We start from the raw sequence: 15,600 nt of genomic DNA, 5'->3' as shown, positions 1-15,600 counted from the left end.
GCAACTTCCGCTGCAGCCGTAAGGAGGTGCGGTTAGCAGCGGGAGTTGTGTGCGTCCATCGGGGGACTCTCCTCTCTGACAGTCGGGGAAGGTCTGCGTGATGGACGCAGACAACCCCTGCTGCTAACCACACCTCCTTCCGGCTGCAGCGGAACATGTCTACCGGCTGCCCGGACAACACACCGGGGAGTCAGAAGCACCGGTAAGTTTTGGGGGGGGAGGGTTATCAGACAGGAGGATCCAGGTCCCCAGCAACGCTGCGGGGGATCTGGATCTTAGTCTCATAGTCAGACCTCTATTTGAGGTCTGATTATAAGAAGACCCCGATTATAAGACGCTGGGTATTTTTCAGATCATTTGCTCTGAAAAAACCCTCGAGAAAGGAATAATGCCTATTGAAATTGTCTGCTTCACAGATATAATGAATATTTTTTATGGCCAGTAAGTATGGTAAAGGGCATGAGAGAACCCACCAGTAAATGTCCTCATTTCTCAGGGAACATAATAATTGGCAGACATTGACGATTCCGAATCTCATAGTTCCTTTTTGCAGGAGAAAGTTTCATTAAAAAAAAACCCTGCAAGGATGAAGTGGGCTCTTGTAAGTCTTTCTTTGGAAAAGGATAGCCCCTGCTCCTATTTAAGAGGCATCAGCCTCAAGAACAAACTGCTGTTGCGTGTCAGGATGGATCAGTACTGGGGCAAAAGAAAACCACTTCTTGAGCTTAATAAACTCATATTTAGCTTCAGGCCAGTTTATCAACTCCCTCTTTTGAATAAATTTACAGCAAAACCAAGAAATCTTTGCAAAGGTTTGAGTCCTTGAGTCTTTCTCCAGCTTAGCGTATAAAATGTTGTCCTAAAGGCATTGCAGCACCTTTTTAGCATATTATCAATGAGTTTTAAGATCTGGGACATTAATAAGGATACAATCTAAGAAGACTATGACAAATCGTTGTAAATAGTCATTAATAAACTCTTGGAAGACGGCATAATCATATATAGATAGTGGCCCGAAGGCTGTTTTCCATTCGTCCTCTTGATATACGGATACTAACTGTCACGGTCAGGACTACTTGCCAAGCCGTGACTGTGTGGAGGGCGTGGGCATGAAGGGGTTAATAGCACCAGGCCTCTGGATTTACTAACTTGACCCCTTAACAAGGCATAAGCTATACCAAATTAACCCCCAAATCCTGCCTGTATCCCCCCAGGTAGTCTGCCACCACTCACGATTTTGATACCGGATTCGTGAGAAATCCTAATTAGAACCTTTATCTCTATATATATATCAACCCACCCTGGGCAACCAACATATATATATATATATATATATATATATATATATCCAGTAAAACGTAATAACAACAATATGGTAACGTGTTATCCTCTCTTAGGGTTCGTGGATATCGATACTAGAGCCCAAAGACAGACTTGGATTATGAATATTTTAATAACAAAAAGATAAAGATTACACAGTGCCAGAATTACAAAAACAAGACATACAAAATAAAAGTAAAACAGCAAACAGTTCTTAAAAACAATAGGACTTAAACACAGGACCCTCACTCACGAGTTTCTCCAATAAGTAGGCCTGTGGGAACTCCTTAAGTCCAGATGGATTCTTACGATGTTGTTCCGATCAGAGTATATCATGGAGTTCTGCTTTGAGGTCGCTGCATTGTCCCTAAATCAGACAGCAAACGTCCCTCTGACCACATGACTGATTATATGACCCCATCCCCAAGAATCGGGTCCCATCTTTGATGTGCCAATAAGTTATGGTGGGGTAAAGGTGATGGAAACCCCTCCACTTAAGATAGGAATGGAATTCCTATAACTAAGGATCCTTATCTGTTAGGCCATGAATCACCACAGGGGTCCTTTGGGAAGATGACACCTCTAGCCAGAACAGATACAGAGGGCATTCACAAAGAAACACATTAAATCAACCTCAGATTAACTCATTGAGTGCTGAAACAAAGAAACTAACCACCTCTGCTGGGTTACCCTTCCATGCATCCACTACGTTATATGAGTTAATCATGACACTAACCTGTAGGCAATTCTTAGTTTAAGAGTTCCTAAATGAGAGGTATGGGATAAATATCCTTAATAGTGATTATGAATCACCAACTACCCTATTAGTTAGCCTAAGATCATGGACAGGTGAGTACTCCCTTCGAATATGAAAAATTAGTTACATATTACATATGTGTGATATATGTGAAATATGTCACAGACAAACAGTGGCAAGAAAAGGTAAGTGGACACTTTAGAATTACCAGAATGTGTGTATAAATGTATTTTAAAATATGATATGATCTTCATCTAAGGTACAATATTTAACACAATTTGTTTTAACTAATAACACACAAATTATTGCATTGTTCTTGTCCATACTGAATACATTATTCAAACGTTCAGAGTGTGGGTTGGAATAAGTATGTGAACCCCTAGACTAATCACGTCGGAAGTTGGCAAAACCTGGAGTCTAAACAAAGTTGGAAAGAATTACAAAGCAATCCGAAACGGCATATTAATCGGTCCACAGTTAGACAAATTGTTTACAAATGGAGACAATTTAGCACTCTTCCTGTGCACAACACAGAATGCTCAATCAGGGGGGAAAAAGAACCCTAGACTCAGGGTAGCTGTTGGCCAACTGAAGTTCAGTAGAAGTTATGTAATGGAGCTGGACAATGAGTCAAAGTAAATCTACTACAGAATGTTGTAAGAAAAAATCTGCCTTTTGGAGTGACCCAGTGACAGCCTCCACCTTAACCCATTAGAGATGCTGTGGAATAACCTCAAGAGAAACGTTCACGCCAGACATCCTAGGAATATAGCTGAGCTTGAGCAGTTCTATAAGGAAGAATGATCCAAAATTCCTCCTGAACGTTGTGCAGGTCTGATCCGCAGCAACTGGAAAAGCTTGTTTGATGTTATTACTGCCAAATGAAGTTCAGCCAGTTATTAAATACATTTAACTTTTCCACCAGCCCTGTGAATGGGTATGTTCAATATAGACATAAAATATTATGATTGTTTGTGTGTTATTCGATTAGCACATTGTTTGTCTATAATTGTGACTTGTAGATCAGATCACATTTTATGAACAATTAATGAACAAAAAACAGTTTTCTTACCTTTTCTTGTTACTATGTACAGTTCCTTCCATAAAAACCTTCCAAATTTTTTTTTATATAAGGAACTTTAGTTAGCAGTAGACAGTAGTAGGGCTGTCTTTGGTGGAATTGTTCCTGATATAATGCCATGCAGGTTGAAAAGGTTTGCAGCACGCAACTGTACTTTATTTTAATTGAAAAGCAGGTGGTGGTCCTTGGGAACTGCCTTCTCTTTAGTAGCCCTGGTGTGAGATGTTTGGGTCTATCCAACAATGTGTGCCAGCTCTTTCTGTTCCTCTTTCCTCTCTTTGTCTGTACAATGCTCCATAGTTATCTTTTCATCTTTTTGTATTTCTCAGCAATACAAGGATCAGGGGTGATGTTTAGAACAGTGGAAGTTACTCTACACAAAGAAGGCAACACCTTTGGATTTGTAATACGAGGTAAGTAATTTCTAACTTGACACTGAAAAAAGATTGCTCTATTATATCCAAGTATGTTAGCACTCCGAGTAGTATTGGATTTTTCAATTTTCATTCCGACTTTCTCTTCTGAAATCTTGCAAAATTATTTAGTTTAACCCTTTCACATCACACAGTGGAATATTAGTTTTTTTATGAATTCTGATTTTATGTTGTATGTTGCCTACATCTATTCTCACTGTAAGCATTACACTAAATGATGATGCACAAAACTTGTTTAGGAAATGTGTCAATTGTTTATAGGGGATCTGTACAGGAGGAATAGCTACCCCCAAACAAATCTTACTTTGCTAATTAAATGGGTCTCCTTGTTATAGTCTTAACATCAGTTGCATAGGCCAGCATGTCCATACGAGACAGGGAGCAATATTGGGGGGGGGCAGCTTTGTGTATCGCTACTACTTAATCGGCCATTTAAAAGGGAAATCACTGATCTCCCCAAACGGCCTGTTAGCAATACGGAGGGCTGTCAGAGGGGTTAGGCCTAGGGCAGCACAGATGTAAAGACGCCGCTGCTTAACATAGCTGGACTTCCCCACAACTGGGGAAGTAATGTTATCTACTAAATTATGAGTTGTAGATTAGTCAAGGTGGAATTGGCACAGATACAACATGCAATGTCATAAGAATATTATGTAATTAGTCATTTTAATTTTGATTCAAGATCTAAAGGGGGTAGAGCAAAAAGATGCCTAATGTATGGCTGATTTGTATTATATCTTAATAGGGGAATGGTAGATACTAAAATGTAGAGATGTTATATACATTGAATTCTGTTTTCTGTGCTGAGATTAATAGATGTTGTAGTTTGCAAGGTCATATCATCCCCTTGTTATTAATAGGTTTCTTATTTGCACTTTTTGCATTATTTGAATAGTCCGCTAATGACTGATAAAATAGCTTTTTAAATCTATAATGAGGCATAGTGTAAGGTATTAGATACCTCTCTGGAGCTTTACACTCACCTTGCGCAGATAACATAAAAATACGTATAGTGCTTAGAATGATTGTTAGTTGAGGAATTGCCTTTGAGTTTAATTAAATGATAAAACTATTTACACACACTAAAGACCTGTTAAATATGTTTCTGTTAAACCACCGATATCCATCCATAAACGGGCATGCTTTATCATGCCTCTGTGTGAGTTACAAATGCCATAGTTCAGCTCTGCGGAATCTGTTACTGCTATATAAATGTGCATTTTTATTCATGTTCAAACAAGCTCATCTTAGTATAAACACAAAAATTATGTGGTCTTGTATGGATTGGGGTAATCTCAAAATCATGGTAGGATAATTACTGACATGTAAGAGGAGTCAAACCCCATTCCTGTGCCCAAAGAAAGAAAATCCTGACCCAGGGAAGCCAAACTTGTGAAGTTTCCAGGTATCATTATAACTATGAGTGGTGACAGGTGATATGTTGTGTTTTTAAAATTAACCCAACATAAATACGTACACATTGTATCGTACTCTACTTTGTAAGAAAAAAGGTTGTGTGAAACAATATTATGCCAAAAGTGTGTGTTAACATTTATCTTTATTTTTTTCTTTAGTTTTTCTCTTTAAAAATTAAACTTGTTTAGCTGCTTGAACAATACGTTGTTGCAGACCCATGTATCTAGAAGGGTAAAATATACGGTAGTGCTGTGTGTTAATGAGGTGTCTGTGCATTAATTTATAGTTTATTTTGTAACAAACGTAATGTTTTAATTTGAGTTGTTACGGGAGATTTTGAGCATTATTCTCTTTTCTTTGTTTTAAACTTTGATGTATTTTTTTTCTTCAATCAGATATTTCATTTATTTTAATTTGTTTTCCTGCAGCTGAATGTTTAGTGTCTAGAATGCCTTGTAATGGGATGTTTGTGTAGAATCGTAAAGACTAATGTATGTCAGGTTATGAAGCGGCAAGCAGAAGCTTGGAGCTATTAGCTGATTCTTTCTCACCGTTTCCAGGAGGAGCACACGAGGACAGAAATAAATCTCGTCCTGTTGTAATAACTTGCGTTAGACCTGGAGGACCAGCTGACAGGTACAATACATCTTTCTGCGGCAATACAGATGGATTGGGGTTATTCTGGCGTGCGAGTAGATAAGCTATGCATCAAATGTTATAAGCGCACATAATGAATGTAAAAGTCATCCTCACTATGTATTAAAAGCAACGCTGCCAAGAAAGTCAAAGGAAGATATGTATTGCCCTTGTTGTGATGCTTCTCTTGCATCTGTTATCAACAATCACCATTGGTTTATATAATGCAGCACAGAAGACATATGCCACCAATAGTAAACATTCTTCAACGGTATTGAGACAATAGCAAGAGAAGACGTTCTAGCTAACCAGACTGATGAAATCAGAATAACAAATGGAGATTAGAAGCTGTTTGTCTCCCCTTGGAGTCTGAGAATGTTCAGTAACAGACCTAGCTGGAGAAAATCAGTGATTATGCTTAGAGTAAACGTTCTAGCTTATCACAAATGTATTTCGACAATCAGAAACTATGTTGCAAAGATCTTGGGAGCGTATTGCGTAGAGGAGGCCAGATGCATGATGGGAAATATGATATTCTTAATCTCTAGAGAAAGCTATTATCTGATTATTTGCTATTAGGAGCTCAGGAAATGATGGATGTTTCTTATATGTGGTAATACGGCTCAAAAAATTATGCGCTGCTATTTATTTTTTAATCACAGATTTTAGTATAGATTATTAAACATGAAGCTCTTCTGACAACATGTTTAGTAAAAAATGAAACTATCAGTACATGTATAGTGCACACAGCACAATTATTTTCTTTTAAGTGGGCATCTTGGTACATGTTCAATTAAGTGCAAAAGAAGAAAGACCTGGCAGTAGATGCACTGAATCAATGTTCTAAGGCAATTATTTAAAATTAATTTTGGAGGTTTTTTATTTTTGTATGCAGCAGTAGTGAAGACTTGTACTGAATACAAAGATACATTCCTTATAGCAGTGAAAGAGCTATTAAATGCAGTAATATTGTCAATTAGTCATAGCACTATTTCATAGCAAAAGCAAATATCATATCTTCCCTTTCCTCCAATTGTTGAATTCTTATTTATGGAGGATCGCGGCAATTTGAAGGATACTATGTCCTTCTTGTGAAATCACTGAGATCCAACCACGACAAACTAATCCTCGCTAGCTAGTACTTACCCTTACATTTTTACTCCAGTCTGGTAATATCAATCACGCCCAGTGCTGGTCATTATATTTTTATTGTTTTTTTCATTTGCAGTAATTTACACTGAGCTGTAATGTTATGAATTATACCCATTGCTGTTGTAAGGTCCGGCCATAGTGTTTAATTGTCAAATTACCTTGTAATATTTATTTAAAAAATTAGGAAGGCAACTCAGATTCTAACTGGTAATATATATTTAAACCCATTTTATTTCTTATAAAAGAAATATATTTTAAATTACCCATGGTTTAGGTTCATATAATTTTACTGTTCCATAAACCAATTTAGCTTGTAGTGGCCGTATGGAGCTTATTTTACAAGTTACATCATATTGTACCATCCCATTTAAGTCTAAGTAAGGATAATGCAGTTACTTTTCCATCTTTGATTTCTAGAATAATATACAAAGCATAGAATTTGACTGCAGACATGACCCATTCGGCCCATCTAGTCTGGACTCCAACGTTAATCGGTTCTTGGCTTCATCTTAGACTCAGGATAGTTTTTATGCCAATCCCATACATGTTTAAATTCCTCACAGTATTAACCTTTATCACTTTTGCTGAAAGTAATTTATTTTCCTGTGTGGCATCAAGCTCATTAACTATCAAGGTAAATGTTAAGTATAGGCAAATGGGACTAATGTCAAGAGTGGTGCGAGTGAATTATTTTGTGTGAGTGGCTATTACCTCTTAACCACACTCCATAAAATTGATAGATTGTTGTTTTTTTTTCCATCCATTTTTAGAGAAGGCACAATTAAGCCAGGTGACAGACTGCTGAGCGTTGATGGAATTCGCCTTCATGGAACAACGCATGCAGAGGCCATGAGTATTCTGAAGCAGTGCGGCCAGGAGGCAACCTTACTGATAGAGTATGATATCTCCGTAATGGGTAAGCCAGGGCATGGGCATCGGTCTTGTAATGATCCTCTGTTTAAAGTTCAGCATCATTCATCATTTAGCCACAGGAGCAGCTGTTGTGGAGGTTTTAATGCGTTCATTCTCCATCCTTTCTTTAATGTAGAAGGCCTCATGTACACTTTTTCCTTTTGTTTTAAATGTTTGGAAGTGCACATGCAGCAGTTTTTCTGTGAGCTAAATATCAGTCATCGGTTCAGCAAAATGCACTGATTAGCTTAAATGATCATCTTAATCCATTGTGTAAAGACCCAACAGAGCTGGTCTTCTGTTTTGTCTTGGTCCAGGTTGCTCTTTTATTAGTGCAGGTCTGAAAGACAACTACTTACTGAGCCACCAATGCTCATGCTTTAGATCCTAAAACAATCATCATTGGGTTTAACTTCATTACTGACCTTGAGCAGCTCAATATAGTATGCAATAATGCACATGCTCAGTAGAATACCCATTGTAGGCCACAGTAGCAGAGCTCCTTTTGAAATCAATGTGAGTAGCATCAGTCAATCACATGTATTATGTCGAGCACTGATGATTTGCTAACCTGCATGCAGTCTTGCTTCAGGGACTTCAGTAGAAGTGCTACTGAGTATGTGCAGGACATTTATGCATGAATGCTACCTGCTCTCAGTAGAGGCAGTCACTTGCAGTCACTTGCAGTGAAAGTCTCAATTTCCACCCTCAGTAACTAAAGAATGCATGCTCCAATATGCATGCAGCAAAATGCATTCCGGTGCAGTTGGCATACTACTTCTTGTGATTGGTGTATAGTAATTCAGAATGTTTAGTATCACTATATACTGTTTTTGACTGCAGTTAAGTTTCTAATATGACAGTGGTATGGAAGAATATTATAGAAAGGCTATTTTGTGTAGAAAATCAGGGATTTTCTTAGTTCTTTTATATTATGTACATACTTGTTTTTTCCCCATGCCTTGGTTATAAATACTGATGTATTGTTTTACAGTCCCATAAAAAAATACTGTCACCAGAGTACATAACATGCTTTCACACGTCTCAGTCAGCTGTAATGGCTTCATCCAGTTCCCAATGGAAACATCATTCATTTGCGACATTTATTAATTTTATGCCCTGGTTTAATTGCAACAGAACACAACAATCCATAATAAAGAGGGATGTGCTGCCCTTATTGTGTTTAAATGTCTCTCCAGCAGAGCATGTGAAAAGTATTATAAAATGAACTTTCCTCTTGGGCTTTTCAATAACACAAGAAAGACAATGAATTACACATTTTTTTTCTTAATCTATCATGTAGCTCAGAGTGTGAGATCGAAGGTAAAATTATCTTCCAGCAACGTGCACTTATTTTCTGAGCTAGCTACCATGCATATACGTTCCTTTAACGCATCCATTCTTATTTAATTAGAAAAATACATTGCCAATCTATAATGTTCCCTAGCAGTCTGTAGATTGGATGCAACAGTAACATAAACGCTCCAGCTGTTATGGAGTATGGTTACCATGATGCTTTGAAGGCTGGTTGACCATAATATGAGGTAGACTACGGAGCATCTGGATTTTTTTTTCTTTTTACATTAGTTGAGGTCCTGGATTTAATAGATGTATTGCTGTGGATTAGATTGCCAATTGTGCTCATAAAACTTGGTGACCACAGTGAGAGCCAAAGACAAGAGTAGCCAACTTATAAGAAGTTGCCTGTTTTATGATATATGTTCATATACAATATCATTACATACTTTCTAACCTTCCAGTGTACTAAGCAAAGCCATGTGACTTCCCTACATCATATCCATAGAACATCCCCATTACCTTGTCTTTTTCTCAAGTACAGTGATTGAATCAGACCCATTACAGTAGATATATGCCAAGATTAATTTATATAGCCCCAGCAATGGCTATAGCTCTCTATACTAAAATATCTTTTTTTTTTTCTAGTTTAAACAAGTTAGTTAGGTGTGAACACCTGACTGTGAGCTTATTATGAAGTCATTGGTATTAAATTGTTCTAACTTCAAGTGGAAGATTTTTCAGACATCCGTTCCTACCTTTTCTACCTTTTCATTTGCAGGTGATTTGCAGTGCATGGCTCACATTTCATTTAACTCCATGAGAATGAAAGCTCACTAAACCAAAAGGTGTCCTAGATTTTTTTTGTAATTTGTTGCTCATGTTGCTTACCTAAAAGAGTTTGAAGATGCATTTACAAGTCGGGTATAATTTTAGCACCAAGGAATCTGAGGGCAATTTATAAATATAATGTATGATTGTTAAAATCCAATTGAAAGCTGCTATGAATATATGTCCGAGAAATAAGATGACAGCCCCCCCTGTCATGGACTGGGTCCATACAGACGACTGTAATGACCCAGAGCGCCCAAAGATGGAGTTCAGGAGGTATTGCGCAGTAGTGGAGTTGGACAGGGCCTGATGGAGGGCGACTGCACTCTCCCAGGTGGGCATCTAGGGTTGTGCAGCCACATACCAGCACCCTGACATAGCAGCAGATGTTGTCCAAAACGAAGCAAAGTTAAATCCTGCAGGGACCCTGGAGCAGGCATGAGACATAGCACAAGACTCACATGTGGGATGCTACAGGCTGGGAGTGTGGAAGCTAAAGCAGAGTATCAACAGAAACATAGCAAGCAAGGGACAGGGAGACCAAGCAAGGAACGTAACCAGACAAGAAATACATGATACAGGGCACAACAAAGGACAGGGAACAAGGCAAGGAACACAAGGGAAGGAGTGAGGAGCCGAAATCCTCGGACACTTCTCCTTTAAGCAAGGATAGGACATCTTAACTGGGACATGGGGAGAGGAGAAAGGAACACACACATACATATACTAACCCCCTCCCACTCTCCCTCTTCCTCAAACCTGACTGCTGCTGCCAATTGTAGTACTTCACATAAAATAGTAGCAGGCAAGACTCAGCCAACTGCAGACCAGTAAGTTTTATGTCAGTCATGGGGAAACTAATGGAGACCATGCTAAAGTATAGGGTAGGTAAATATCTGTAAGTAAATGGTTTGCATGATCAGAAACATCATGAGTTTACTACACAAGGATCCTGTGAAACTGTACAAAACATTAAGAACCTGAGCTAAAACAGCTTCCTGATGGATACCGTTGCCATTGTGGGTCATATTTATAAAGGCAAAACCTGGAGCAGTTGTAATGCAAGGTGCTGAATTTGGTTGTCTCAAAAGACCTCCCTTTGGTTTCTTTTGCAGTTTAATACTTTACCCTGGATTTGCTCCAGTTTTTTAATTATTAACAAATGTGAATAATTACAAAAATAGCCTTTTACATGGTCCAATTCTCCTGTTTGGACTAAAAAAGCCATTTTGGAATTGTGTAAGGTTTCACAACCAAATAAAAACAATTGTAGCAAGTTAAGTATTAGGGAGTATTGCTGAACAGTGGGGAACCCACCAGCCTAGTACAGCTTGCAGCTTTTTATCTTGTCCCTAAAGTATTAAACATGAACTCTGCTCACAGAGGCCAGTGTAGATCACATCATTTTAAGGTGACGTGGTTATTTTGGAGACAATATAAGCATGCTCCTACGCCTTCATGGCTAATGCGTAATAATAGTAGGCACCAGAGGTAGCCTCCTTGGCCTTGATAATAATGGTTACTGTAAGATCTTGTAAAGAAACATCTGCCAGTGTTTTTCTTTACTTTAAGTTAGAAGGTTATTCATCTTCCAGCATGGAGTGTTTAATGTCATGACCCTTGGCTAATATAATAAAGAAAGAGTGGAAATAAATCTATTCTGGATGCTCCAATCAAATAGTATGCAATATGAGAAAGGAACTGTCCATCCATTGATTAGTCCTAGGAGCAGAGTCATTTATAATACATTCATTTCTGGAAGTTCATTGGTTATTGCAGCCGTGAAAAGGCTCTCTAACCTTACTCAGTGCCTTACTGAGAGCGAGCGGTTAACAAGATCTGAAAATTGATGTTATGTGAGACACTGCTCTTGATACTCAAATTGTTCTTTTATATTTATAGTGAATCAAATAGGTTGGCAAATAACAAAGCACCTAATGAATTTTATTAATTTTTGTTTTTGTATTCTTGTATACTCCTGTCGTGCAATGAAACTGCTAGTATCACAATAGTAAAAGTAATCACCATATTAGATACTTAGGTGTTAAAAATGATTTAAATGTGCTTATAACCTTCTTGCTTATATTTAAATGCAAAGGCTTGATTACGATAGGAACAATGCTGGCAAATACATATACTGTGTGTGTGTGTGTGTATGTATATGTGTGTGTGTGTGTGTATATATATATATATATATATATATATATAATCTCTTGTTTGTTCAAACCACTTATTTTCTTGTAGGTGGAAGAAACAGAAGTGTATTCATTTCTATTATTTTCCTATTATGAGTTAGCCTTTTTTTTGTATTGGAAGCCCATTTAAAATATGCAACCACTTTTATGCTCTGAATGAATGTGTGTACTGTGTTAAAGCCTTTTGCAGTGCTGCGTTGATATGTTCTGTTAATAAACTACAAGATTAGCAGTTCTCATGTCATTAAATGTCTAATAAATCAGCTTAGCATGTAAGTCCTACGGTCATGGTGTAAATATTTTAATGACTAACACCGTGTGTGCATGAATAATTGATTATTTGCTTTCATTTTCATATGCATACTATGCTCTGGTATGATCAACAAGCCATCCACGTCTGTATAAATACGCCATATTGCCTTTTCTTTATCTTCATCGGAATATCATCTTCATCTCATAATAGTGTCCAAATCGTAATCATATTTATTTAAAGTGTAACTGGTATATTCAATGCTGCTTGATCAATCTTTGTATTCACACTCACCATCCTGTATTGGGAAATAGTAGGTAATGCTTCCAGCAGATATCATATTCTAATCCTCTCAGCTACAGAAACAGTATCCGTATTACAGCGTATATATGGATCCTTGCAATAACTCAAAAAAAATATCCTTACGTTACTTGCTTTTAACTGGTGTTCAAATTCTAGTATCTATAGCACATTTACAATGATTGAAATTAGATTCCAGTAGACAGCAGTTATTGACTACACAGGAAGCTTGCCCTAGGTTTGATTTCCCACATCTAAACTTTGGAATTGGGAGTGTAATTAAGATATATACACACACACACACACACACACACACAAACAATCCTTATATATAGTCCATATAAATATACACTGTGCATATTTATCACCTAATATACCGTATTTGCTCGATTATAAGACGAGGTTTTTTCAGAGCAAATGCTCTGAAAAATACCCCTCGTCTTCTAATCGGGGTCGTCTTCTAATCAGACCTCAAATAGAGGTCTGATTATGAGACTAAGATCCAGATCCCCCGCACCGCTGCAGGATCCTGTCTCCCCCCCACACTTAACACCCCCCACACACACTTACTGGTGCTTCCTGCTGTATTGTCGGGGCAGCGGGTTGACGTCTACGCGACCCGCGTAGACAACGTCCGCTGCAGCCGGAAGGAGTTGTGGCTAGCAGCGGGGGTTGTCTGCGTCCGTCGCGCATACCTTCCCCGACTGTCAGAGATCAGAGTTCCCTGCACCGGTGCGGGGAACTCTGATCTCTGACAGCCGGGGAAGGTATGCACGACGGACGCAGACAAACCCCCGCTGCCAACTCCACCTCCTTCCGGCTGCAGCGGAAGGAGACGTCAACCCGCTGCCCCGGCAATACAGCAGGAAATTGGAAGCACCGGTAAGTGTGTGCGTGTGTGTGTTAAATGGGGGCATAGGGCATTTCTGGAATGCCTTATACCCCTATATGCCACTCTGGCACTTAGGGGGTTAAAAGGCATATTATGGGGCAGAGTGGCATATAGGGAGGTATAAGGCATTTCAGCAGGCAGAGTGGCGTTAAGGGGGCATTTAATAGAGCACTCTGCCTCCTGGAATGCCTTATTACCTCCCTATATGCCACTCTGCCCCATAATATGCCTTCTAACCCCCTAAATGCCAGAATGGGATATAGGAGTATAAGGCATTTCTGGAGGCAGAGTGGCACATAGGGGGGTCAAAAGGCATACCATGGGGCACAGTGGCATATAGAGGGTTAAAAGGCATATCATGGGCCACAGTGCCATATTGGAGTGGCAAGCCTGGGGGCAGATGTGCGTAACTGGGGGACAGGTTGGAAAATACAAGGAAATAAAAACAAAAAAAATATTTTTCTCAATCATAGCTTTTATTTAAAAAAATAGTTTACATGAATTAACATTTACTGGTAAAAGTTTTTTCCTTTAGGGTCATCTTATATTCAGGCTTTTTCTTTTTTTCCTAAATTAATATTCAGATTTTGGGGGGTCGTTTTATAATCAGGATCGTCTTATAATCGAGCAAATACGGTAATCCAGTAATTCCCCAAAATGCAGTTTCCCTGTTGGTATCAATGGCTGGGAGTAAAAATAAGTAGCATACCAGGGGAAAAGCATTTGTGTGTGTGCAGCATACCAGGGGAAAGCCACACTTCTTGAAAAGCACATTTATTTATTTATTTATTTTTAGAACGCACTTTATTTATTTATTTTAACACACTTTATGACCGGGAGTGTACGATACCTATTATGACTTCATTACTTGACATATTTTTTTTGCTTATATAATCTGAGTTACTAATATGCTCAAACTTCAGGTAAAACCCCTACACAGTATGCACTACACATAGCAGCTCCATACATGAGGCCAGGTGCACACTGGGAATTATTAAAAAAAAGAGACAGGGCGTGTGCATGCAAAAAAGTCATTACTACTACATTAGTAGTAATGATCTTTTTGCATGCACACGCCCTGTCTCTTTTTTTTTTTTATAATTCCCAGTGTGCACCTGGCCTCATGTATGGAGCTGCTATGTTTGAGATATTTTGTCAAGCTGTCTATTCCTTCAGGTCGAATGTTATCACATACTGCCTTAATCTATTTATGTGTGGACCCCTCATAAATCACTGAGCTATGAATGCACTCAGTTGGCACCTTAATGATATTTTAATTCAGTGACCAAAACAAAATGTGATCATAAATGCACACAAAACCTTCTTTAAGCAAACCTGTCACACCTGAACCTGCCATGCTGAAAGCGATGAAGGCTGATTTTTATTTTGTTTTTCTGATTGCAGACTCTGTATCCAGTGCCTCTGGCCCTCTGCTCGTGGAAGTTGCCAAAACTCCTGGTTCTAACCTTGGAGTGGCTCTAATTACTTCCATGTACTGCAACAAACAGGTCATTGTGATAGACAAAATTAAATCTGGAAGTATTGCCGACAGGTAAGTTATAGTCCAATACTTTTTCACAGTTTACTATGGAATACTGCAAAATGTAACATCTGGAGCAAACATTCTATTGATTTTTATCTTAAAGCAAGAACCAGTTCTTGTTTGAATGTACTCTGTCAAGAGGATGAAGAGATCACGTATGTAGCTGCAAGGTTCCAGTCAATTACCGTTTCATGTTAAAACCAGTGTGACTCCATCCATGCAGGACCATCACTGACAGTCCCAAATGCAGTGCCCTCATACGAAAAGGCCTTCTTCTGTTCTCCTGTACCATGTCTTTCAAAGTCAACTGCCTGGACAAAGAAATGTGCTTGCATAATTATCTGTTAGCTGATTCCAATTCTGGTATTTACTGTTTGATGTTTCTGATCACAGTATTTCAGCCTGTATTCCAAAGGCATTGTTGGGGTACGGGATGAATCCTAATTCTAGTAGGGAAAGTTTCACCCTTTAGAGTGGTCATTGGGTATTACAAGTTCAGATGGACAGAGACTAACTAATGCATCAGTGTGTCAATGTGTCGACATATAATGAACATATATGGTAGTGTGTGTGTGTGTGCATAGG

The 15,600-nt window shown here is 38.5% G+C and overlaps 1 protein-coding gene across 7 annotated transcripts in view; it reads left to right on the top strand.

The window, feature by feature from the left end:
- The window catches only part of LOC149299842 (glutamate receptor-interacting protein 1-like), a 206,876-nt gene that overhangs the window by 164,090 nt on the left and 27,186 nt on the right, over positions 1-15,600 (top strand). For all 7 annotated transcript variants that reach the window (XM_089486243.1, XM_089486244.1, XM_089486246.1 and 4 more), the window contains exons 5-8: positions 3,488-3,571; positions 5,569-5,644; positions 7,567-7,712; positions 14,877-15,024. In XM_089486243.1, the coding sequence (XP_089342369.1) occupies positions 3,488-3,571; positions 5,569-5,644; positions 7,567-7,712; positions 14,877-15,024 (454 nt within the window). The remainder of the gene's footprint in view (positions 1-3,487; positions 3,572-5,568; positions 5,645-7,566; positions 7,713-14,876; positions 15,025-15,600) is intronic.

Source organism: Sceloporus occidentalis, unplaced genomic scaffold (genome assembly GCF_023333645.1).
Source record: "Sceloporus occidentalis isolate IW3139 unplaced genomic scaffold, rSceOcc1.0.p SCAF_28, whole genome shotgun sequence".
NCBI lineage: Eukaryota > Metazoa > Chordata > Lepidosauria > Squamata > Phrynosomatidae > Sceloporus > Sceloporus occidentalis.
The sequence above is the reverse complement of the archived record's forward strand: the minus strand, read 5'-3'. Positions and strand labels throughout refer to the sequence as shown.